The 27,220-nt window shown below is 34.2% G+C and overlaps 1 protein-coding gene and 1 long non-coding RNA gene across 3 annotated transcripts; both read left to right on the top strand.

Moving 5' to 3' along the window:
- Positions 1–7,718: 7,718 nt before the first annotated feature.
- Positions 7,719–8,846, top strand: LOC147397121 (uncharacterized). Its single transcript, XR_015181203.1, has 2 exons — positions 7,719–8,435; positions 8,532–8,846. It is a non-coding gene; the product is annotated as an uncharacterized LOC147397121 (long non-coding RNA).
- Positions 8,847–21,360: 12,514 nt separating this feature from the next.
- Positions 21,361–24,175, top strand: LOC147397120 (Excinuclease ABC, C subunit, N-terminal). Of its 2 annotated transcripts, XM_086452598.1 has the most exons (4): positions 21,361–21,600; positions 21,968–22,106; positions 22,890–23,023; positions 23,131–24,175. In XM_086452598.1, exons 1-4 carry the CDS (start codon positions 21,431–21,433, stop codon positions 24,065–24,067), a joined length of 1,380 nt encoding a protein of 459 aa, XP_086308724.1. In that variant the 5' UTR covers positions 21,361–21,430; the 3' UTR covers positions 24,068–24,175. The 2 variants fall into 2 exon arrangements, with proteins under 2 accessions (XP_086308724.1, XP_086308725.1); XM_086452599.1 differs by lacking the exons at positions 21,361–21,600; positions 21,968–22,106 and adding an exon at positions 22,134–22,764.
- Positions 24,176–27,220: the final 3,045 nt, after the last annotated feature.

The following is a 27,220-nucleotide window of genomic DNA, read 5'->3' as shown; positions in this document are numbered from 1 at the left end:
TGCAATCCCCACATTTGTTCCTCCCGACCTGTATTGATCAATTTTTTTCTTTTCAACTTGTAAGGATCATTTGCGCACGTAGAAGTAAAAAAATATATAAAAAAGATTATGATTTTAATGTGTTCTTCAAGCTCCCCTACCACTTTTTTTTTTCTTCTTATCAATGTGCTTCTGAAGTGGAATCATTCAACGATAATTGTCCCTTGTTCGAGTTTTTTTTTTTTTTTAATTTATAATTAAATTTGTCTACTTTATGAAAATCAGGCTGAGTCGATTGGTTTGAATCATGTTCAAGGAATGACAAGTGATTTTTGTTTTTGCTTTTGTGTAGATCTTATTTCAATGTTTTATCGAAGTTACTCCACATATTGCTTGACAAGAATTAGATTGTGGATTTATTTGTCTTTTGTTAATTTTTTTTTTTTTTTTAAATTTTTTGTATAGGTTTAGAGTTTCGTTTTTATATGTATAGGTTGAGATGAAGTGGACTCAAGAAAAGTGATATCATATGTTCACACACAATCCTGACCGTGAATGTGTGATATGCAACGATTGGGATAAAAGTGTATCCCGAGAATATATTATGGATCTTTAAGATAAATCTCAACCATTGGATATAACATATATATTGTTGAGATTGTGTGTGAACATGAGTTCACTTTCATGAGTCCATGGATAGCATTCGACAACCAACAAACGCTTAGGGAGCCAACATTTTGTCTTATATGGGTTAAAAGTTTCGAATTGAGTTGGTTTTTTGTGAGGATGATCTCTATGGTGAGGAGATCACCCTCACAAAAAATCAGCACAATCTGAAACTTCTAAGCCCATCAAAAGTGGTTAACAAGTTGAAGAATTGTAGATCGCTGATTTTTATGGTTAATTTGTAAACCACTTTTGATGAAGTTACAGGCTTCAGATTATACCAATTTTTTGTGAGGATGATCTATTCACCATATAAATCATTCTCACAAAAAATCATTTCATTCTGAAACTTCTAACCCATATAAGACAAAGTGTTGGCTATCGAACGAGACCCATATATTAGCCAAAGTGTTTTGTCCTATATGGGCTAAAAGCTTCGAAATGGGTTGATTTTTTGCAAGGATAGTCTCTATGGTGAGGAGATCATCCTCACGAAAAATCATCCCATTTTGAAACTTTTAACTCCACTTTACAAGTTGAAGAATTGTGAATTGTCAACTTTTACCATTAATTTGTAAAAATCACTTTTGATAGAATTAAAAGTTTCAAAATGGATTGGTTTTTTGTGAGTACGATCTCTTACCATAGAGATCATTCTCACAAAAGTCAATTCCCAAACTTTTGGTTATATATCATAAAACTCTAGTCGCCGAATACTACTCAATATATATATATATATATATATATATATATATATATATATATATATATAATATATATATGGGTCCCGTTCAGCACCCTAAGCTTTACCACACATTTTAACAAACATGTTTTGTCTTACATGGGTTAGAAGTTTTGGAATGGGCTGATTTTTGGTGAGGATGATCTCTATGGTGAGGAGATCATCCTTACCAAAAATCAGCTCATTCCAAAACTTATAACCCCATCAAAAATGGTTTTAAAAATGGATGGTCCACGATTTTTCAACGTGTAAACATGGGGCTAAACATTTCAGAATGGGCTGATTTTTGGGGAGGATGATCTTCTAATCATAGAGATCATCCTCACCAAAAATCAGCCCATTCCAAAACTTCTAACCCATGTAAGACAAAAAAAACATGTTAAAGTGTGTGGTAAAACTTAGGGTGTTGTGAACATTTCCCTATATATATATATATATGGGAAATGTTCAGCAACAAAACTTTTGGCAAAACATTTTTCAAAACATGGGTTAGAGGTTTTGGAATGGGCTGATTTTTTGTGAGGATGATCTCTACGGTGAGGAGATCATCATCACCAAAAATCAGCCCATTCCAAAACTTCTAACCCCATCAAAAATGGTTTACAAAGAATGGACGGTCCACGATTTTTCAACTTGTAAACTGGGGCTAGAAGTTTTGAAATGGGCTGATTTTTGGTGAGGAAAATCAGCCCATTCCAAAACTTCTAACCCCATCAAAAATGGTTTACAAAGAATGGACGGTCCACGATTTTTCAACTTGTAAACTGGGGCTAGAAGTTTTGAAATGGGCTGATTTTTGGTGAGGATGATCTCCATCCTCACCAAAAATCAGCCCTTTCCAAAACCTCTAACCCATGTTTTGAAAAATGTTTGTTGCTGAACGGGACCTTATATATATATATATATATATATATATATATATATATAAGGAAGTGTTTGGAGGCTCTAAAGAGAGTCAAACATTTTTCAAAATAGGGGTGAGAAGTTTCGGAATAGGCTGATTTTTTATAAAGATACTCTTGTGTTGAAAAGATCATCCTCACTAAAAATCAGCTCATTCCAAAAATTTTAACCCTAATTTATAAGTTGAAAGAACCGTGGATCGTCCACTTTTTGTAAACCACTTTAGATGGGGTTAGAAGTTTCAGAATGGGTTGATTTTTTGTGAGGATGATTTTGAAATCATCCTCACAAAAAATCAACCCATTCTGAAACTTCTAACCCAAAAAATGTTTGACACAATGTTTGACTCTCTTTAAGGGCCTTCCAATGCTACCCATATATATATAGTAATGGGCTGAATTTTTGTAAGGATGGTCTATATGATGAGATTATTCTCACAAAAAATCAGCCCATTCCAAAACTTCTTACCCATCAAAAGTGGTTTGTAAAAATCGGATGATCCACAATTCTTTAACTTGTAAACTAGGGTTAAAAGTTTCAAAATGAGCCGATTTTTTATGAGGATGATTTTTTTCACTATAAATATTATCATCACAACAAATCAACCCATTTTGAAAATTTTAACATCATCAAAAGTGGTTTACAAAAATTGGACGGTCCACGATTATTCAACTTGTAAACTAGGGTTATATCATTCTCACCAAAAATTAACTCATTTTGAAACTTCTAACCCTTATATTGAAAATTTTTTGGCTCTCTTTAGGGCCTTCAAATGCTTTCCATATATATATGAGTAGCGTTCTTTTGAAAAAAATCCTAGACAACATTCTAGACAAAGCATTTTGTCTTATATGGGCTAAAAGTTTTGGAATGGGCTGGTTTTTTTGTGAAGACGATCTCAATGGTGAAAAAATCATTTTCTCAAAAAATCAGCAGATTCTAAAATTTCTAACCTTAGTTTATAAGTTGAAGAATCATGAATCGTCAATTATTTTACCGTTAGCTTGCAACCACTTTTCATGGGGTTAGAAATTTCAAAATTGACTGATTTTTTATGAGAATGATCTACTCACTATCCCATTCCAAAGCTTTTTAGCCATATAAGACCAAAAAAAATTTAGAAAGTAGTCTAGGATTTTATCAAAATAACCCAACCCTCTCTGTGTGTATATATATATGGGAAATGTTCAACACCAAACATTTTGGCAAAGAATTTTTCAAAACATGGGTTAGAAGTTTTGGAATGGGCTGATTTTTGGTAAGGATGATCTCTACGGTGAGGAGATCATCATTACCAAAAATCAACCCATTCCAAAAATTCTAACCCCATCAAAAATTGTTTACAAAAAATGGACGGTCCACGATTTTTCAACTTGTAAACATGGGACTAGAAGTTTTGGAATGGACTGATTTTTGGTGAGGATGATCTCCTCACCGTAGAGATCATCTTCACCAAAAATCAGCCTATTCCAAAACTTCTAACCCATGTAGGAAAAAAATGACTAGCTAAAATGTTGGCCAAAATGTTTGGTGCTGAACGGGATCCTATATATATATGAGAAGTGTTCGGAAGCCCTAAAGAAAGCCAAACATTTTTCAAAATTTGAGTTAGAAGTTTTAAAATATGCTGAATTTTTGTGAGGATGATCTCTATGGTGAGAAGATCATCTTAAAAAAAACATCCCATTCTAAAATTTCTAACCTTATTAAAAGTGGTTTCAAATCATCGACGATCTACTATTCTTCAACTTGTAAATTGGGTTTAGAAGTTTTAGAATGGATTGATTTTTTTAAAAGATGATCTCATTGTTTAGAACATCCTCACAAAAAAAAAAAAAACTCATTCTGAAACTTTTAACTCATATATTGAAAAATATTTGGCTCTCTTTAGGGCCTCTAAACCTTTCCTATGTATATTGTGCTTGAAGTGATTATCCTCATCAAAAATCAGTTTATTCTGAAATTTCTTACATTAGTTTACAAGTTGAAGAATTGTGGGCTGTCCGATTTTTGTAAACCACTTTCGATGGGTTTAGAAGTTTCGGAATGGGATGATTTTTTGTGCGGATGATCTCCTCATTGTAGAGATCATCTTCACTAAAAATCAACTCATTGTGAAACTTCTAACCCATATATTGAAAAAATGCTGGGCTCTCTTTAGAGCCTCATAACACCACCCTATATACATAATTTCTAAAATTTTGATATTTTTTTATTATTGTTAATATAAAATGGAATTTTGTCATTGTATCAAGTATTAATCAAATATTTTATGATATAAACTATTGTTTTTGATTTATGTCAAAATCAGTTTTGAAAAGATTTGATTTATAAGACTCAGACAGAATTGGTCAAGTCAATCAAGACTCAGTGGGTGATGATTCAATCTGGATTGTTGAAAATGCTTTACTTAATCTTTAAATCATCTCTTGAACTTGGCAGTGATGGTGGTTGGAGTGCTTTTGACATTTCCATATATTAAAAAAAGTATATCCTTGTGCATTTCATTTATGGTTGATGGATTTTAGTATTACTTTAATCTTTATATTTTATTTTATTTGATTGTTTTGTTAATTAATTTTTTATATTTTATTTTGTAATATATTTAATTTACTATTGCCACACAAACTTTTGTTAATGCCACCCCAACTATGTGCAATTCTTTGGTGATTCATATAAGAATTTGTGTGGCATTAGTAAAGATGAATATGGCAATAGTAGCTCTCATTTAATTATTACAAAAGCAATCCCTGCCCTTTTTTTAATAATCTCTTCGTGTGTCGGTCCAATAGAGTGCCTCCATAATTATTTCTGTTTTATATGTAATTGCTCTATCAAAATTCCCTTCAAGCTCATAATCTCCTCCAACTCAGTAGTTTTCAAAGTTTGATTAAACGAGTTTTAAAACACAAGTTGGGAGTAAATTAAGGATTCATTCATCATATATTGAAGAGTCATGTTGGAGTGATCTTATTAGGACACCCAGGGATAACTTGGCGTGGTGGTGAGCATATATCCGTAGATGTTTTTTTTTTGAGATTCGAAAAATACATCTACGGACATGCCCGGGCCACGACGTCAAGATGTCCCCGCGTATCCCCCCACTGAGGTCACTCCAGCATTAATCAACATTATTGAATAATGAAATAATATGAAACAAATTAGCTAAAAAATATATATACAATTTATTTTATATTCATAAAATACAACAAACCATGTACCAATGGATCTGTGATCCAAGAACGTTGAATATTTTCATTTGATGGGTAAACTTGGACTTGAACCCATGACCTCAAAGTCGATCTGCAATATGTCAAACCAATTGAGGTATGGGTCTAAGCCCTATTATTTCTATATATTGTTATCACAAATTGTATTCTTATATATTTTAATTAGGATCAGGATCTCGACTCCTAAGAATGACTCATGAAAATACAAAATCTAATGATCGAGATTTATCATCGGGATAAGTATCTTCGAGATTTGAATTATTGAGATATGCATAAATCCTAACTATTGGATTTTGTACGATTGGGATTGTGTGTTTTCTCATGAGTCATTCTTCGTGAGTCAACCAATCCCAACCCAATTAATTTAATATAACTTAGATTTTTTTTTAACAATATTATTGCTTTCATGATTAGTTTACAGGTTTGAATTATTTCTTCCCTGGCATCAATAATAAAATAAGAGATTTACCATGGAGACCTAATTGTTGCACTTTTATTACAAAAACTCCTTTGGAGTTCTAATAACTCCAAGGGAACCTTGTTTTATGAAGTCTATTACCGTATAAACCTCACTTTATCAAATGAATTTTGATAATATGACCCAATTTTTGGCTAACGCCCCCGACGTCATTTTCTCTCTTGCTCGTAGTGAATAAAAGAAAACCTTTTGATCTGATCACCTTGTGACATTAAAAAATATGAGCTCATGCAATGGAGTTGTAGAGGACAAAATTATACGAATTTTAAAAAAAGAAATTAAAAAAATAGTTATTTTTCATCGATGAATTATATTTTAAATTTGGGTATTTGCTGGCCGTTTATTTTCAATACCTTGGATCAAGCTTGAAAAATAACATTTTTTTAATATACATATATATATTTTTTTGTGTATGGATATTTTCATGAAATCTAAAATGTTGTGTTGTTGGTTTGTAAACGTGATAATCAATGTGGACCCAACGGCCCTTTGTAACATTTCAAATCTAAAAAAATAAATATGTGGGCAACGAGCAAGAGAGAAAATATCTTTATTGTTGATGTCATACGCACTAAATGTCAAACATTTGTTGGCCTGTGAGCAAATGCGTCAAGGGCATGTATTAAAAAGTCTTATCAAATTCGTTACCAAGCAAACCCTAGAGCAGGATCCACGTTATAAATTTCTAATTTTTTGAGGTTAATTTGTTACTTATCATACCTTGGATCGGATTCAAACCACATCAATTTGTGGCATCCAAAAACATGATTTGACGTACAAGATTATAAATGACAAATTCTAAAAAGTTTAAAAAAGAATTTGAAAAAAAAAATAAAAAATTTCACTGTTGAATTTTATTTTAAATTTGGGAGTTTGATATGCATCCATTTTCAGCATTTACTATCAAGCTCAAAGAATATATATATTAAATTTTTTTTGTTGAATTTGAGTTTTTCCATGAAATCTAGAAGGCTATGTTGTTGAATTGCTAATTTGATTATCCATGTGGGTCTATGATCCTTAGTAAGATTTGAAATCTTATTAAGTTAGTCGTGGTAACGTGATTCATAAAGTAAGGTTTATGAAGGTAACAAAGTTGATATGGTAAGGTAGATTTTGTAATAAAATTACAACAGATAGGTCTACCCAATAATCTCTCAAATAAAATTAGAGAGATTGTATTGCCACTCCAACTTTTACCAAGAGCACCCCATTTTTCATTGGTTGAATCCCCATTTCGTGCACTAAATATGATTAAATTTCGAGTTTGATACAATGTTCATTTTATTTCCCAAAACATACATTCGTCACTTTTATGACTTACGGACTCGTGAGTTCATCACTTTTAATATCTACGAATTCGTAGATATATCAATGAATTCATTGATTATAAAATTGATGAATTCAGTCAAAATACATATGTTTGGGAATTAAATGAACAGAATACTAAAACCAAAATTTAGACATAAGTTGCCCATGTTGGGGAAAAATCCCTTCTTCAGTGATGTTCTTCCTAAAGTTGGTGTAGCAATAGAAGCTCTCAAGATATATTATTTTTAATATTTTCAATGTGATATACCATTTTGTCTTTGGTTAAGTAAAATAAAATTATACCAAAAGGGGAAGGGGAACATTGTTCTTTGATCACCACTAGATGGGTGGCTGAGTGGTAGCACTTTAGGGTCAAAGGGGTGTGCTCTCCCTGTGGTCTTAAGTTCGATTCCCACCGACTATTAATATCAGTGGCCACAGATCGCAGGATTAAAATCTTGTTTCGCAAGTCTTGTTCGGGAAGGAGGGAATAGTTGGTTTGCGCAAGCTGCCCAGATACCCTTCTAATAAAGTAAAAAAAACATTGTTCTTTGATGCTCCTCTCTCTCGTCCCAAAATCTAACTCCATCCATTCAATGTTAGAAATTAAATTCTTTTTATTTTAAAATCAACTAGGAAAAATTATTGGTGTGCTATAAGAAAAGAGTCGATGTTCTATAAGAAAAAATTGGCGTGCTATAGAAATTCTGTTATTAAAAACCATCATCAATAATAAATGCAACTTGGGATCGTCAACTGGTCCGGCTGCACTTTGTGTACTGCCACATATGTACTCCTCAAAGAAACTGATTTCGTCCATCTCAGCTGGACCACAGCTGTCCTCAAAAGTCAAACCTAAGACCAATCATCTGCATCTCTAAATCTGAAACCAATCTAACAAAACCTCAACCACCACTTCTCCCACCATTTTTTGGCCTCTCTTTCTCTCTCTCTCTCTGTCTGCAAATTCCTTGAAAATGTGCCCCTGAGGCTGATCTTACTTTTCATTTCTGCTACTCTTGCTGGATTCTTCCTTTTAAAGAACCTTAAATCTCAACCCGAGACTCAAGACGATTCGATCAACTCTCTTGACGAATCAGAACCATCGGTCCCTCGATCCACAAAGGTACCGAAATCTATCTAGGGTTTCGTTTCTTTACGAGTTTTTTGAAAATTTTGTTCGATTTTAAAGCTTAGATCTCCTCTGCATTTTTCTTTTAAGGTTTGCTCTGCAATTGGTTCGGGATTCTGGACTTGCGTTGACATGGCGAGCGGAAGGTACTTGTGGAGGCATTTTACGTCTTCGAAGCAGTCATGATCTCTGCTTTAGGTTTGTTTCTGGTTTTGTTCGTGATGATTATATATGTTTGTTGTAATTGTTAATAAACAGAAATACTTATTTGGGTGACGAAGTTGTATGTTAGACATTAGGGTTGTGGAATCAACTCACATGGATTTGGATTCTGTAATGGTGTTTGTATGTAGTTCATCACGTTTTGTTCTTCAACATTTACTGGAAAATTTGTGAATTGTTGGATTTCCTTGTCTTTTTTCCTTACATTTTTCAACCGCAGGTTTGTGTTTTAGATAAAAAAAAAAGAAGTAAAATTTCCTCCTCAAAATGAATCTTTTTTTAGGGAGAAGTATCGGAATAAACTAAATTATAAGTTTTTTTGTGCTTATTTGAATCGTCCATTAACTCGTCCATAGAAGCATTCGAGACAAGAGTAGAAACACCATTGCCCTATATTTGAGCCATTTTTAATGCTTTATATATATATTTTATAATTTGAAATTCATGTAAATAAAATAGTTTCCAACATGAGAACCCACTAGGGCTTACAACGGGTCAGGTTCAGGCCGGATATGTGTCTACCCATATCCATATCCGATTTTTTAATTCGTGTCCAAATCTGGATCTGACTCTGATCCTACTAACTCTAACCATATCTGATTTTTTTTTTTATAACTTTAATTAAACCCATATCTGGATTCGATCCGACCGAATTAATTGATTCGGGTCTGTCGGGTCGGATAATTTCAAATCATTACAAAGTAATTTATTAAAAAATGTGGCTTAAATTTTTTTGAACTCAAGATCTCTCTCCTTTTGAAAAGAAGCTTTGACCACTACACCTAATACTTATTTGTTGATGAATCATAGATTAAAAAATATAAAAATATAACATACAAAATAATATATCATTCGGATATGGGCGGATATAAGGATGGGACTATACCGTATCTGACTCGAGTCAAGGGACATCAACCCATATCCGACCCATAATTTAATTTGGATATACTTGAAAAAGCCAAAATCGGATAAAATCCGATCCATTTTAAGCCCTAGAACCCACATTTGTCTTGGCTTAGGATTAGCAATGGAGTTAAAAAGCACTACTCAAGTGGATATAATGACTTCGGTAAGAACATGCATGGGTATCTGTGACTAGTATCATAATAATAGGTGATGAGATGAATGAGTTGGTTTAAACTAAGAATTGACCAGGAGTCTGTTAACCAATCAACTACTTCAAAAGACCAATCTATTGGAGAAGGGGACAACTATGAATATATGAGGGTCACAGGGCTTAACTGGGGTATGACTCACTCGAGACTGGTGGAAAATATACACTCAACGCTCCCCCTCACCCATAAGGCTGGAAAGATTCAAACTTGTGACCTATACGAACCAGTGCTCTAATACCATGTTAGCCAACCAACTACCCCAAAAGACCAATATGTTGGAGAAGGGGAGAACTATGAATATAAGAGGGTCACGGGGATTAACTGGGGTATGACTCACCCGAGAGTGGAGGAAAATGTACATTCAACACTCTCCCTCACTCATAAGGTTGGAAAGATTCAAACTCGTGACCTATACCAACAAGCGCTCTAATACCATGTTAGTCAACCAACTACTCCAAAAGACTGATCTGTTGGAGAAGGGGAGAACTATGAATATAAGAAGGTCACGGGGCTTAACTGGGGTATGGCTCACTCGAGACTGGAGGAAAATGTACACACAACCCTCCTCCTCACCCGTAAGGGTGGAAAGATTCAAACCTGTGACCAATATGAACTAGCGCTCTAATACCATGTTAGTTGACCAAATACTCCAAAAGATCGATCTGTTGGAGAAGGGAAGAACTATGAATATAAGAGGGTCATGGGGCTTAACTGGGCCCAAGAGTGGAGGAAAATGTACACTCAACCCTCCCCCTCACCCATAAGGGTGGAAAGATTCAAACCCGTGACTTATACGAACCTGCACTCTAATACCATATTAGCCAACCAACTACTCCAAAAGATCAATCTATTGGAAAAGGGGAGAACTATGAATATAAGAGGGTCGTAGGGCTTAACTAGGGTATGACTCACCCGAGACTGGAGGAAAATATACACTCAACGCTCCCCCTCACCCATAAAGGTGGAAAGATTCAAACCCGTGACTTATACAAACTAGCACTCTAATACCATGTTAGCCAACCAACTACTCCAAAAAACCGATCTGTTGGAGAAAGGGGGAACTATGAATATAAGAGTCACGGGGCTTAATTGCGGTATGACTCACCCGAGAGTGGAGGAAAATGTACACTCAATGCTCCCCCTCACCTATAAGGGTGGAAAGATTCAAACCCGTGACTTATATGAACCAGCACTCTAATACCATGTTAGCCAACCAACTACTCCAAAAGACCGATCTATTGGAGAAGGGGAGAATTATGAATATAAGAGGATCGTGGGGCTTAACTGGGGCATGACTCACCCGAGATTGGAGGAAAATGTACACTCAACGCTCCCCCTTACCCACAAGGGTGGAAAGATTCAAACTCGTGACTTATACGAACCAGCGCTCTAATACCATGTTAGCCAACCAACTACTCCAAAAGATCGATCTGTTGGAGAAGGGGAGAACTATGAATACAAGAGGGTCACGACGCTTAACTGGGGTATGACTCACCCGAGACTGGAGGAAAATGTACACTCAACGCTCCTCACCCATAAGGTTAGAATGATTCAAACCTGTGACTTGTATGGACTAGTGCTCTAATACCATGTTAGCCAACCAACTACTCCAAAAGACCGATCTGTTGGAGAAGGGGAGAACTATGAATATAAGAGGGTCACGGGTCTTCACTGGGGTATGACTCACCCGAGAGTGGAGGAAAATGTACACTTAATGCTCCCCCTCACCCATAAGGGTGGATAGATTCAAACCCGTGACCTATATGAACCAGCGCTCAAATACCATGTTAGCCAACCAACTACTCCGAAAGACTGATCTGTTGGAGAAGGGGAGAACTATGAATTTAAGATGGTCACGGGGCTTAACTGGGGTATGACTCACCTGAGACTGGAGGAAAATTTACACTCAACAGAGTCTATATCCCTTTGCTCTATTTGTAGATAAGTAACTACTTATTTCAAGAGAGGGTCCCTTTGTATATGTTATTTGCAGATGATGTGGTGTTAGTTGATGAGATTTGAGAGGGGGTAAATGAAAATTTCAAAATGTGGAGAGTTTCTTCAATTCCAAGGTCTTTAAACTAAATCAAATTAAGACACAGCCAATGAAGTTGGTTTTATTGTCCATAAAGATGTAGAAATTGAAGATGCTTAGGGGTGTCAATGGGTGTCAAGGTCGCAGCAAGTCAAGATCTACTTGGGACAAATCCAAAACAGAGTACCTTGGTCAAAACCCTTGAGGGGCTTAGAACTTCAAGCCCACGCCCTGTCCAAAAATATTGGGCAATCAAGTAATAAAATATTCTGAAGTTACATGTATCAGATATTAAGGTGTTGAGATACTTATGTACGGTTAAAAAACAAAGGGATCTTGAATTCATGATAGCATGTATAACAATACTTCAATTAACAAAAGTCATGGCTTTAGATAAAATTGATCATAGGTATATAATTCATTCAACTAATCCCTGATTACTGAGATAAGGTTTTGATTTGTTTTATTCTATTTGGTGCGATACGTAAATAAGATCTTCAAAGCTTTGGAGAAGGTGATGGTGTTTTGCTTCTCCACTCTAAAGCTTTCTTAGGGGGTGTAGTGTTCTTTCCTCCAACTCATCTCTTTGGTATTTTTTTGGTTTTTCCTAAGACTGTTGGATATTTTCAAAAGCTTGAGATTCACTACATTTTCTTTCTTTGGTTGGAACATTTTTTTTTTTTTGCTGTTATTTTGTATTTGTTGGGGCTTTTTGTAAGAAAGAATTTTGACGGGATGAAGGAAGTTGTTGAGAAGATTATCTTGAAGATCAAGATGTTTTTTTTTTGTTTTTTTTTTTTTTCATTTTCATCAATTTTAATTTTCTTTTTCTTTTTTCCTTTTTGAATATTTTGCTTTTTTGGGGTGGGATTAACTTATTTGTGGAATCCCCTAGAATATGTTATGCTAATTTACAAGTGTAACTTTGTCAAGGGAGCAAAACATAGCAGTCTTTAGGTAAGACACTAGGTTGGGAAAACTTGAAGAATTAGATAGGAATGTGATTAGTTTTTCTTGGTATCATGGGTTGCCACCTCTCTTTGATATTTGAATGAATTGGATTATCCTCACAGTTCCTATAAGAATCAAACAATTTTGGATTAAAATTGGTTGATTTTTTTTCCAACTCTGTATAGCAGGATGCTACCAAAGATGAAACAGAAGTTGGGAAAGGGATCCAGGGTTCTTCTTTAAGTGAACAGAGGGTGATTAAAAATCTGACTAAATTCGTCTAGTCCGACTAGAAATCCTTGGGGATTTGATGATGTTTGAAAAGGGAATAGTGTGAAAGGATACGAATCCAGTGAGGATGACCCAAGAGAGATAAGTTGGCGTGTGAGTGCCTGAGGAATTTGTGGGATATACTTATAGAGAATTTCAATACATCAAAACACGAAAAATAAACTCATTTAGTTAGCGTTTCATCCCCAAAATATAAGATCATGATTTAGAAACGATCATAAAAATGACTTCTATATATGTGATATCTTGATGGAACCATGGAATTGATCGTTGGGTGAAGGATCAAGGTGATATTGAGGAAGCAAGACGGGAATGGAAACAAGATTTTGAAGCATGAGCATCACCTTGATAGGAAATTTGAGGACTGATCTCCGCTTATTAACGATGACCAGTGACGAGGGGAAATTAATCTGAAGTTCCATAGATCTCCCTCTTCCGATTGCTTAAAGTAGTTGTATCAATTTCTATTTGTGTCACTGTGAATCTTAGAGAGTTGATTAATCTTTGAAGAACAACTAAATCACTCATCTAATACTATTCTCACTGGAGACCATGTGTGGTAAGGACTTTATTTCTATGCATTATTCAGTTGAGATGTATGTGACTTAGTGGATGTGTAATTTGTAAGGTTTCTTTGGATTGTCAATACTAGTTCTTCAAGGATTATCAATGAAGGAAAATTTATTGAGAGAGATACTAAACCCTAATACCTTCCATCTTATCTAGCTCCATTAAGAGGGAGGGCAGTGGGGATGCCCTAATTTGTGTTGCTTGAATGTGTTCTTATCCAACCTTACCCGTCTCCAGTAACAGAGTATGCCCGATAGATCTTTTATAGTTTTTGGCAGATGAAATTAAAGAAAAACATCCTTCTGTCGGTTCAAGTTTCACTTTTACTCTCCATTCCCAAGTTGTGATGAAAGAGTGGTTTGCATCCAACAGGTGGTGTAAAATTATGTCAAAACATACTCTGCACGCTCGAGCTCTGCTTGCATTCCCATTCCCAAGCCCAGATAAAGGAATGTGACGTACTAAGCTTGCAACCAAGTTAAAATCATTTCAAAATGGATTGGTCCTTATTCTGTGAATTGACAAGAAATTAATTTTTAAGATTTTTCATTAGCTTTTCAATGATAAATTATAGTAGCAATTCCAATAAATGATCACTAAATTATGTTTGTTTGGAAGCGATGTCTCAGACAAAAAGAGAAAGAAAAAAAGAAATTTCTTTCGCCTTTGTATTTGTCATAACATCCTCATACACCCAAGATTGTCGTAGAAACACATACATACTCATACATCATCGGAGATTACAAGATCTAGGGGATGACGTTTTTTTGGTTACGCCAGTGCAAAATAGGGTGTCTACAGTACTTTCTTGGGCAGAGTTTTTTAGATACAATACCAATACCAACAACAATATATATATATATATATGGGGACGGTTCAGCAGCCCTAAAGTTTGCCAAGTTTGGTGCCAAACATTTTTCAAAATATGGGTCAGAAGCTTTGGAATGAGCTGATTTTTTGTGAGGAAGATCTCTATGATGAGGAAATCATCCTCACCAAGAATCAGCCTATTCCAAAACTTCTAACCCCATCAAAAGTGATTTACAAAAATTGGACCACGATTCTTCAACTTGTAAACTAGGGTTAGAAGTTTCAAAATGAGCTGATTTTTTGTGAGGATGATCTCTTCAAGAGATCATTCTCACAAAAAATCAGCCTATTCCAAAACTTCTAGTCCCATCAAAAGTGATTTACAAAAAATGTTTGGCACCAAACTTGGCAAACTTTAGGGCTGCCGAACCGCTTATATATATATATATATATTTTTTTTTTTTCTAAATGCGATTTACAGTATCGTGTGCAATATCACGGGACAATTGTTTATTGGGAAACTGATTTTGCCTTCTTGGCAAAAAAAATGCTCCCAGTCAATGTTGAAAAAAGAAATTCTTGGCAGAAAGATCTCAATGTTAGTCTCTCATGAGTAACTCCACACCCCAAAACTAAGAACCGACATTCTTTTTGAAAAAGATTAGGTGCAATCAAACAATTTCACCGTGTTGGTGAAAAATTATTCTGACTCGATGTTTAAAAACATAAATTTTTTGGCAAAAAGATCGCAATGTTATCGCTTACGATCAACTCCACCCCATAAAATTAAAGCCAACTTTCTCTTGACTTTTGTTAGGTGCAATCAGGGTTGGAGCCTGGATTTTTGGGCGGTGGGGGGCTAAATCATCATTTTTTTAATAAAGATTTAATGGGCAGATCTCACAATTACATATTTTTTTTTACAAAGTTTGTTATCCAACAAATCTTTGAGTATGACCCACATCATTTTAAAATATTAATAATACCTCATTTCATTATTCAAATACCTATTATATTCCAAACCCCCCGGCCCCCCCTTCCTCTCTCTCTCTCCTCAACATCAATTCTGTTCTAAAACCACAATCAAACTTAAAAATATTTTTTTTATTTATTTAAATATTATCATGAAATTCATTTGGTTATGGCGTTGGATTGCCAATATATCTATATAGGCACAATAATTATTTTGAGAGAGAAAATTGATGTTGAGAGAATATATAATATAATTAGTATTTGATTTAAAAAATGAAGGTATTTAGTCTTTTAAAAAGAATGTGGGTCCATTCTAAAGTTTGTTAGGTAACAAACCTGATAAAATAATGTTCCCTTGGAGTTGTCATTACTTCAAGAGAGTTTTGTAATAAAAATGCAACAATAAAAGTTGACTATCGAAATTGAATCGATGACCATTGCATTACAAATATGATGCTCTAACGTTTGAGCTACGTGGGCTCACATAACAGAAATTGTGTTGTGCAAAGAAATTTAGTAATAAAATGCAACAATAAAAACTGGCTATCGAGATTGAATCGATGGCCATTGCATTACAAATGTGATGCTCTGACGTCTGAGTTAAGCGGGCTAACATAATAGAAATTGTGTTGTGCAGAGGAATTTAGTGAACTATCGGGATCTTAGCTATTCATAATGAATATATAACAATATAACAATTAAGATACCGATACACTATATGATATATAATATCATTTTCGATTTAAATAAATTGAATTTTTCTATTTCTATAATTTCTATATTGAATATTTATTTTCATTTTACATGATTCTAAATCATTAATATATTATTCAATACAATATTATTATATAATAATAATATAATTATTATATAATTATTATAAGGATTAGTTATAGCACTTATTTATATTATAGTCTATTTATATTAGAGTCGAACTTCTAAATTTCTAATTTATAGTAGAATAATTATATTCTAATTATAGCGGGTTAAAAAAAAGAAGAAGATTGGACTGTTCAAGTATTTCAAATCTCGCGTAAAAATAAGAAGAGGAATTGCACGAAAAAATAGAGGAAGAGAGGCATAAATATGTGGTATAGATCCATCCATATTGAATTGCAAATACCTTAATAATCCCTAATTCAATCAAATACAAGTACTCCAATAGAGAGTAGATAGACAAGAAATCAAATAGGAGGAGACAAAGACACTTTTTCGATATAGGAATTCATATCTACTATCTACTGAATTCAATGGTTCTAACATAAATGGAAGAAAGAAGGGGATGGCATCCCGATGGGATCCTAGTCTCAAAACCAAAAAGAAAGAGGATATGGCAAAATTGGTAGACGCTACAGACGTGATTAGATTGAGTCTTGGCATGGAAACCTCCTAAGTGATAACTTTCAAATTCAGAGAAACCCTGGAATGAATATGAGCAATCTTGAGCCAAATCCTATTTTCATACCACAGCCTTCGCCCTCTAGATTTCATGGAAAAACTGATGATAATAAAAAAAAATCAATTTTTTTTTTTTTGGGTTTGATCCATATTTTGAAAATGTATGGCTACAAAACTTTCATGAAATTCTCAATTTAAAATTAAAATTTAACAGTGAAAAATAATATTTTTTTTTCATTTTTTTCTTTTCAAAATTCATAGAATTTTATCCTCTACAATCCTGTGGCATTGGATGTTTTCTGGATGCCACTAGGTGAGCTTAATGTCCCTTCTTAGTAAGAGTTGAAATCTTACGTTAAAACTAGTTGGAGTTTGTTTTATTTTATTTATTATTTTTTTTTTTCAGTGTAGCCTGCATGTGTTTTAAAAAAGAAAAAACCTTTTCCTTACTAATATAGTTAGATTTTAAGCTTTACTAAGGGTTATTTTATTCGAAGGGATTAATCACATTAGCAATCCACTTAGATCCAAAAAATAAAAATAAAAATCTTTTAGACTTGATCCAAGGTTTTGAAAATGGACAACTAATGAACTTCTACCTAATTCCCACAAAATACATTCAACATTAAATTATTATTATTATTTTCAAAATTCATAGAATTTTGTCCTCTTGTAGCGTGAGATCATTTTGTAGATGGCACCACAAGGTAAACCCAATTTAGTAACGCTAGTGGGACTAAAGAAAAACAGTGGTAAATAGGTCTATTAACCATCAAGGTGTAGGGGGCTAAGAGTCTTAGGGGTCACATGTTTTTGTCCAAATTAACCTTAAAAAATGATCATTATAAAGATGAATGATCATAATTGATTAGGTTGTCAAGACAAACGGGTCTCTATCTAAGGACCCAAAGAGAAGAGAAGAGATAAAGAGCAGTTGGTCATGATTCTGAGTTACTATTATTGCCCCTAAAGTAACCCCACTTTTTTAAAATAATATAATTTCCCATGTTGACCTTTTTTCTCTTTCTTAAAAAAAAATTTATTTTGATATAAGAAATTCATTTGTTTAGTTTTTTGGAAAGTTTGGATAATATGAAACCCCCGCCCTCACCACGCAGATTATTTGCCTCAGGGTACATTATGCGTATCGCAAGGCAAATGATCTATTATTCTGTGATAAGGGTGTAGTGAGAGAAAGGGGGGTGTTTTTAGAAAATCATTACATTATAGGAAATATGTGAATTTGTGAAAATTTTCCTTATGACAAAAGTACCCCTGAAATTTGGGGGAAAAAATGATTTTTCAAGATAGTTATCAACACACCCCCCACCACCAGCACCATCATGAGGCCATTACCACCACCAATTACATTGTGGCCGTTATTATCACCATCACAATTATTGGCGCTAGGACCATATTCATCATCATTGCACGATCACATAATTGCTACCTAGTGATCACTATTATGCCAAATACAATGTGAGCTTTTATAGATTGTGATAGTTAGGCCCACAAAAATCTTCTAACACGATTTGTTTATGATTCAAACTCAAAGTGGTTTATGCTCTACTACCACTTAACTCATCCAACAAAAAACTAAAAAATAAAGTAGAAAAGAACCTTTTGTGAGAATTGGTGGTGAAAGAGAACTTAATAGTCCCTATTATGGGAGCTCTCCTTCTCCTTTTATGGAGGGCACTATGTCATGTGGCTGTGAGGATACTCTCTTTCTACTTCAAGGGGCAAAACATCATTCTAAAAAGTTGATGGTGAACTTTTAGAGGATTTATCAACAAAATTATGATATTCTAATAAAAATGTCTTCACTCTGTCAATACTGCACTGATGTGTTATGGATAAGGAATCATTGATTTATTTCCTTAGGATACACAAATGCAAATCCCCCTAAAAGATGTGTATTTGTGTATCTCGAGGAAATAGATCTATGATCCATGTCCATAACACATCAACCAAGTGAAGACCTCTTAGTTAGAATATCAGCACTCTTTATTAATAGTAAGAGAGATTTACCCAACAGACCTAGTTGTTGCATTTTTATTACAAAAATTCCCTTGCAGGTCTGACAACTCCAAGGAAACCTTACTTAATTAACTTTGTTACTTATCAAACCTTACTTTATTAAGTTTATTACCCAGCAAACCTTGCATGGGGATTCACCTTAGAAATTTTAAATTAATTTGTTAGTAAACATACCTTGGATTGGATCCTAGTCACATAAATTTTTGGCATAAAAAAACTTGATCTAATGGCATAGGATTGTAAAGAGAAAAATTATAAGAGTTTTGGTGAGGATGTCCTCTATGATGAAGATATTATCCTCACAAAAAATCAATCCATTCCAAAACTTCTAACCCCATCAAAATTGGTTTATAAAAAAATGAACGATTTACGATTCTTAAACCTGTTTTGATAGGATTAGAAGTTTCGTAATGGGCTGATTTTTGTGAGAATGATCTCATCATAGAGATCATCCTCACCAAAAATCAGTTCCTTCTGAATTTTTTAAGTCATATAAGACAAAAAAATTTAGCTATGGTGTGGATTGCCCTTATTAATTCATGGGGTGCTTCTATAATTATTTGTTAAAGTAAACTATTAAAATATTGATCAATCATTCCAAGGGCATTTTCATTTTTGGTAAAGTAATGAATTTTAACTCATTAAAATGTTGGAGAGTCCAATGAGTTACTAAAACGTTGGACATTCCAGCGACTTAATTTGTTTTTGGTAAATTTTGAAAAATATATATATTTTTTCAAATATTAAAATATTAACCCTATTTTAATAATTTTTTCAAATATATATATATATATATATATATATATATATATGGAAAATGTTCTGCACCAAACATTTTGGCAAAACATTTTTCAAAACATGGGTTAGAAGTTTTGGAATGGACTAATTTTTGGTGAGGATGATCTCTACGGTGAGGGGATCATCATCACCAAAAACCAGCCCATTCCAAAACTTCTAACCCATGTTGGACAAAAATGGTTGGCCAAAATGTTTAGTGCTGAACGGGACCTATATACCTATATATATATAGGGTCCCGTTCAGCACCCTAAGCTTTACCACACACATTTAACAAACGTGTTTTGTCTTACATGGGTTAGAAGTTTTGGAATGGGCTGATTTTTGGTGAGGATGATCTCTATGATGAGGAGATCATCCTCACCAAAAATCAGCTCATTCCAAAACTTCTAACCCATGTAGGAAAAAAAACGTTTGTTAAAGTGTGTGGTAAAACTTAGGGTGCTGAACATTTCCCATATATATATATAGGGTCCCTATCCGTGGCCAACAGTTTGGCAAAACATTTTGGCAAACACTTTTTCAAAACATGGGTTAGAGGTCTTGGAATGGGCTGATTTTTGGTGAGGATGATCTCTACGGTGAGGAGATCATCCTCACCAAAAATCAGCTCATTCCAAAACTTCTAGCCCCATTTTACAAGTTGAAAAATCGTGAACCGTCCATTTTTTGTAAACTATTTTTGATGAGGTTAGAAGTTTTGGAATGGGCTGATTTTTGGTGATGATGATCTCCTCACCATAGAGATCATCCTCACCAAAAATCAGCCCATTCCAAGACCTCTAACCCATGTTTTGAAAAATGTGTTTGCCAAAATGTTTGCCAAACTGTTGGCCATTGAACGCTACTCATAGATATATATATATATATATAATATATATATATATATTTATAGGAAATGTTCAGCAACAAACATTTTGGCAAAATATTTTTCAAAACATGGGTTAGAGGTTTTGGAATGGGCTGATTTTTGATGAGGATGATCTCTATGATGAGGAGATCATCATCACCAAAAATCAGCTTATTCCAAAACTTATAACCTCATCAAAAATGGTTTACAAAAAATGGACGGTCCACAATTTTTCAACTTGTAAACTAGGGCTAGAAGTTTTGGAATGGGCTGATTTTTGGTGAGGATGATCTCCTACGGTGAGGAGATCATCCTCACCAAAAATCAGCCCATTCCAAACCCTCTAACCCATGTTTTTTGAAAAATGTTTTGCCAAAATGTTTGTTGCTGAACGGACCTATATGTATATATAAAGTTGAATGGTCTGGAATGAAGTGATTCAATCAGGTCGGATCCGGATCAAATGGAACCCGACCCACTTTAGACTTATCTCGTCATTTGGCGTTGATAGCAGAAAAAAAAGAAAAAAAGAAAATTGAAACAAGAAGGATCTTCTACTCCGGTTAATAGAATAAGTAATTAACTACCGAGTTATCAATATCCTATTTGTGCCATCTGTCTAATTATTTTGGATTCCAATATCTCCTAAATAACTTGATTCATTTATTCATATTGATTTTTAACCTTTCGATGGACTTGGAATCCACACCTCATGCTTGATCATAAAGTCCATGATTAAAATGGTGGTGTCCAAGGAACCAAAAGTGTTGTTATGTGGTGTTCAAAGGAGAAGGGTATGGGATAGCTATCCAACTCCCGATAGTACAAAATCTATACTCAATTTAAAATGCAGACAGCTCTGTAAAGGATCTTCAACGGTCGAATTGTGCCCTCAATTAAAGAGGAAAAACTGTTTCAGGAGTCGCTCAAGTGAGAGAGATGAGAAAGAGAAAACAAAATTCAGAAACCCTAGTTTCGAATCATGGAGAAGGAGATGAAGAAATCAATAGAGAAGAAGAAGAAGAAGAAGCAGAAGGAAAGAAAGGATTCTTCGCCTGTTATCTCCTCTGCTCTTTGAACCCTAGGTTCAAAGGTCACAACTACATCGGGTACCCTCTTTAGTAATTTTACTACTTTTAGGGTTTTGATTTTAGGGCTTCTTACTGATTCAGATCTCTTAATTGAAAGAGAAAAAATAAAAATAAAAAGAAGCAAAAATAGAGAGACCCAATTCATTTTTGAGAATTCCTTGAACTAGTGTTTAGAATGGGTATGATTATCTGATCAATTTGATATCTGGGTTCCACCTCTATCGATGGATTATTTTATCTTCAACTTCATTTGATTACAACTTATAAGAGATTGATTATCTCTCTCATACTCATACATTGATGATGCATAGAGAAAAATGAATAATTTAAAAGATTTTAATTAATTAAAAAAAAATATTGGTTTTGGCAATTTCTTATTCTATAGGTTTACGATCAATCCTCGTCGTCGGATTAGACAACATAATGGTGAAATAATGTGTGGAGCATGGAAGACTAAGACGAAACGCCCTTGGGAAATGATAATATGCATATACGGCTTCCCGACAAATGTTTCTGCACTCCAGGTTATATATATCTTAATCCATTTATATTTTTTTTGTGGATGCAAAAAATCTTCAATTTGCCTCAAGATTGGCAATGATATATAGCTTCATTCTTGATTTCACCTCAATCAAAGATCTCCAAGTGCCATGGGGGGTATAATTACAAAAGCACTCCAATGCCGAAGTCACTCAATTGTGTAGTTATTTGGGATGATTGGAAAACTCGGATCGAGGGGAGATCGATACTGAAGCTAATTCAGATCTTGAGGCACTAATGCTTTGATTTTTACCTCTACCTTAGTTGTTTATTTATATTTGGAAAGTTTTGATGTTGCCAAGTTGGTATAAAAGAACTGGGTTCTCAGCCTGTCTTCAGTGATCACCATCTTTGGATCCTCACATTCAATGTGTGGATATTTAGTTAGTGGTGTCTCATGTTGGATGGGTCATATTTACAAACTTATTTTGATATAACAATCTAACATTCCAATGGATGGAATTTTTTTTGCTGATGGTTGTCTATATCTATTCTAAGTCCTGCTTGAGTGGCTGAGATTGTCGAATTAGTATTATACCTTGGATATGAACTTGCAGTAAGTTGTCAGCTTTGAAAAATGAACTTCTAGTGCAATGTCCCATGAAAAGAATGCCTCATGGTGATCTAAGCAGCCATCAACTTGTAAGCTCCTATTGCTTGTGAGGATTTGTGCCCCAAGAAAATTCTCGTAAAATGGGTCTGAATAAGTTTTTCTTCATGATCTAATACTCATATGCTGAAGTACTCAATTTAATCGGAATTTGCAGTTTGAATGGGCGTGGCAGCATCCAACAGAGTCCTTAGCTGTGAGAAAGGCAGCTGTAAATTTTAAGTCCCTCTCTGGGATTGCCAATAAGATCAAGCTTGCCTACACGATGCTCACACTTCCGCCCTGGCAGAGGTAAAATATCTCTGCTATAAGCTTTTCATACTGCTCTTCTCTCAATCTCGTTTATTTGCTTATGTAAAGGACTTGATTTATTTATAAATGGGTCCTTCTTTCATCAGCTTGAAGCTCACAGTGAATTTCTTCTCTACAAAATACACTACGCACTCTGCTGGCTGCCCAAGCTTGCCAAAACAAATGAAAGTTCAAGTTTTTCCCATGGATGAACTTCCCTGCTACACGGGTTTTGACCCGTATTGGGAAGATGAACACGATGAAAACAGAAATGGTGATAGGGATCTAAATGGGCCGACTGACATATCAGAGCATCACTGTAGCATTGTCGGGACTGCTCATGATCAATCGAGATGGATTGATGATGATGGTTTGAGACAACCAGTGGTGTATCCATTAGCTCCACAAGAAGATCATAGACTACCATTTCATCTTGTTGATTCCCCTCCAAGGACATCATCTTCTAGTATCACTGGCTTTGTTAATACAGTAAAAAGAGCCAAAGATAGAGATCCCTTTGGATTGATTGAGGAGAGTAATGGAGAATTCGACCAATCAACCAAGCGAAAACAAACAACTCCAACGAGACATCATAGACTGCCATTTCGTCTTGTTGATTCCCCTCCGAGGACATCATCTTCTAGTATCATTGGCTTGGTTAATACAGAAAAAACTGTCGAAGATAGAGATCCTGTTGGGTTGATTGAGGAGAGTAGAGGAGAATTCGACCAATCAACCAAGCAAAGACAAACAACTCCTAAGATACCTAATAATGATGAGCCGACAACTTCCTTTGAGTTGATTGAAGAGGATAAATTGCGCCAAGGAGCCAAGCAACCACCACCGGTTACTTCTATAGTTGCTAATAAGGATCCACCATTATTGTTCTCAAAAACTCTTCATTTCCCCCCTGATGTTGAGGTAATAAATGTGTTGACACCCTCTTCTGAGTCTGTAATTCGCTTCCGCAAGAAGAAAAGAGCTTCTTCCATCCATCCTAAGATCATTGACTTGACTGAGTCACCTATATTCATACAATTATAGAACTGGATGTTGTGTAGCTTGCACAACAATACCAGCACAGATGGTTTGAGAGAGAGAGAAGAAAAAAAAACACCGCCGACTGCCAAGGACTCGCACAAATTTCACTGCATCACAAATGGTGCAAAATGCAAATGCTGGGGAATGTCACAAATTTTCTTGATGCAGCAATAAACCCGGTTGTTCATTTTTCTCTGATAGGGAAGTAAGTCTTCTCTATCGGACTATTTGTGGTATATATTTAATTGTTGATCATGACTATTAGTTCTGAATATTATTTGCAATACAAATGTGACAAGATCTTCATCACACGTTTAGTGTCCTCCTTGAAGCTTAGTTTCTGAATCAAATTAGGTTATGTTTGATGTCAAATTCTTGTTTGTGGACCTCCAAAGGGCATGTTCAGACTCCAGAGGGCACATCGACTCCCCCAAACATGGGATGAACTAAAGGGAGTCCGCAGCGGGGGGCAGGTGCCACTCCACAAGGATTTTTAAAGCATTAGATTTATATGGTTATTGCAACAGATTACAGTAACGGATAACAAAATCAGCTACTAGTGCCCCCCCTCCCAAACAATTTTCTCTTCTTGAAGGGAAAATTTACACAAAGTAACTTTCTATTTTTTACATTTATGGGGATGTGCAATTGTGTATCCCAAGGGGAAAATTCCACAGTTCTTGCACATGCCACATCAGTGAATTTTTGAGTTATTTTGTCAAAATTGAGTAATACATTATCAAAAAATTATTCATAGCACGTATATATTTTCTAATCGTATATAATTAGTTAAAAATTTGACAAAAACTTTTATCAGATAAGTACAACACCCTTTAAAATATGCTTCACAAAAGCAAGATTCGAACCCAGCTTTAGAGTGCGTGTGAGATTAAAAAGTGTGGATACCACAGAGTTACCAACCAAGGTTTAAGAAATTCATACCAAAGCCTGGCTTGAGTCTAATAAGGTACAACTCAAACTCTGAAACCAAACAATCGTAAAGTTATCATCTTCTACCAGAACCGACCTTTGTCGGCGAGTCTAAATATATTTTATTAAAAAATTAAATATTTTATATTGAATAATATTCAGATGGACTGTACATCTATTATTGTAATTTATAATAAAAATAATAATTGTGATTTAAATAAAGAATATATTTTAAATCGATGCGTCGTCCGTGTCATGAGTGGGTGCCAAGACAGGACAAGAAATCGGGTTGGAAACGATGGATGGAATGCGTAAGCGTGTATCGATTGCGTGGACGCCACGTTAAAAAATTATTTCCATCCCCTTCCCCATAAAAGTAATTTAGACAAACCCCTCCAAGTTTTGGTGAATATCTGAGATACCCTCCAATTTGCTTCCCTTGAACTCTACCTAATGTACTAGAACAAACAAAAACGATTAAAATGCTCTCATCCAATCATCCACGTGTTGTGATTAAAATTCTTATTTTTCTTAGGGTAATTATAAAAACACCCCTACGAATTAATAAGGGCAACTCACACATTAGCCAATTTTTTTTGTCTTATATGAATTAAAAATTTCAGAATGAACTGATTTTTTTGTTAATCCCATCAAAATTGATTAACAAAGAAAATGAATGACTTACGATTCTTGAACTTGTTTTAATGAGGTTAGAAGTTTTAGAATGGGTGGGTTGATTTTTTGGAGAGGATAATCTCCTCTTCATAGAATTTATTTGCACAAAAAATCAATTAATTCGGAAACATTTAACTCATATAAAACAAAACAATTTTGCTATGGTGTGGGTTGTCCTTATTAAGTCATGGGGTGTTTTTATAATTATCCTTTTTCTTAACAAATCAAACATCTTTGACTCTTTGAGAAAAATATTTATTCTTTATCTTCAATCTTAAGATTCTCTCTATTTCAACCTCTAAACCTAAAAAGTAAAATAGAATTTTTGGAGTAAAAGATCATTGAATTTTAAGTATATATAAAATAATAATAATAAAAAATAAAAAAAGAGTAATGCTGGGGTGACATTAGGATTTGTTGTGATTCTCACATTTTTTATGTGGAGGTGCGCACATAATCATAGATGTTTTTTACTTGTATATTGAGGAAACACATCTATAACTATCACATAATGAAACGTATAGCCCTCCTATAATTTTCCTAAAAAAAACAAGGATTTTCAACTAGCTATTAAGGAGGTTCAAAAAAAAAAAAAAAATAGATCGAAGATGATTTTAAATATGTTAAAAATAACTTACAAAAATATTGAAATGGTTGAATATGACAGACTTTTGGGAATAAAAAATTAATGTTTTTTTTTTTATATATTATAATAAAGATTGAAGATGAGAGTATTTAATCATTTTTCTCACTAGTTTATAAGAGAAGACCAAGGTCAAGGTGTATATCATTGATTTGAATACATAAAGGGATATCTCAACCATTCTCCAAGACATGAGCATGTATCTCCCCCAATTCTGGTGAGTGGGCGCTTTGGACCACATGGTTAGTTGGCACGTTGCGTGCTGGGAAAATCATTAGTCCACCGATTTCCAACGCAATCATGTATTATTTTGATGATTGAGTTTCTTTTATTTTATGAATTTTTAGGTACACAAGTTAAAGTGCAATTAATACACTTTTCATAATTGGAATGTGAGGGTATTTTGATGTAAATAATAAAAAAAAAACCTTAAGGGCATGTTAGGTACAAAATTTGATTTCCAAAGTGTATAACGTACTTTAACTTGTGCCCTAAACAAGACCCTTATTTTATATAAGTAAAAAAGTAATCAACAAATAAGATGATGCCTAAGACAACTTCACAAATCCTAAAAGCTTTGACACAATGACTCAACTTTAGCCGTTATGATTCTTTAAGTGTAACTTTTTCTATAAAGAACACCAAAAAAAGAGATAAGGGTTTCTTTCTTAAGTATCACAATAATTTATTAGCATTTCTTTGTAGAAAATTCTTGAAAATATTTCCATATGTATCGACAATTTAAAATTCGTTCGAGACCAAGAAAATTCATTGGTCATGAGTGATACAAATCATCAAAATTCAGGTTTTTTTTTTTCCATCAACTTTTATGTTGAGATATTTATTTATATTTATATTTTGTTGTTCACGCATTTGAATTGAACTTATGTCAAGATGAAATTCATAAA

Source organism: Akebia trifoliata, chromosome 8 (assembly GCF_017979445.1).
Source record: "Akebia trifoliata isolate Shusen 1 chromosome 8, ASM1797944v1, whole genome shotgun sequence".
Lineage (NCBI taxonomy): Eukaryota > Viridiplantae > Streptophyta > Magnoliopsida > Ranunculales > Lardizabalaceae > Akebia > Akebia trifoliata.
This window is presented reverse-complemented; position numbering and strand designations above follow the sequence as displayed.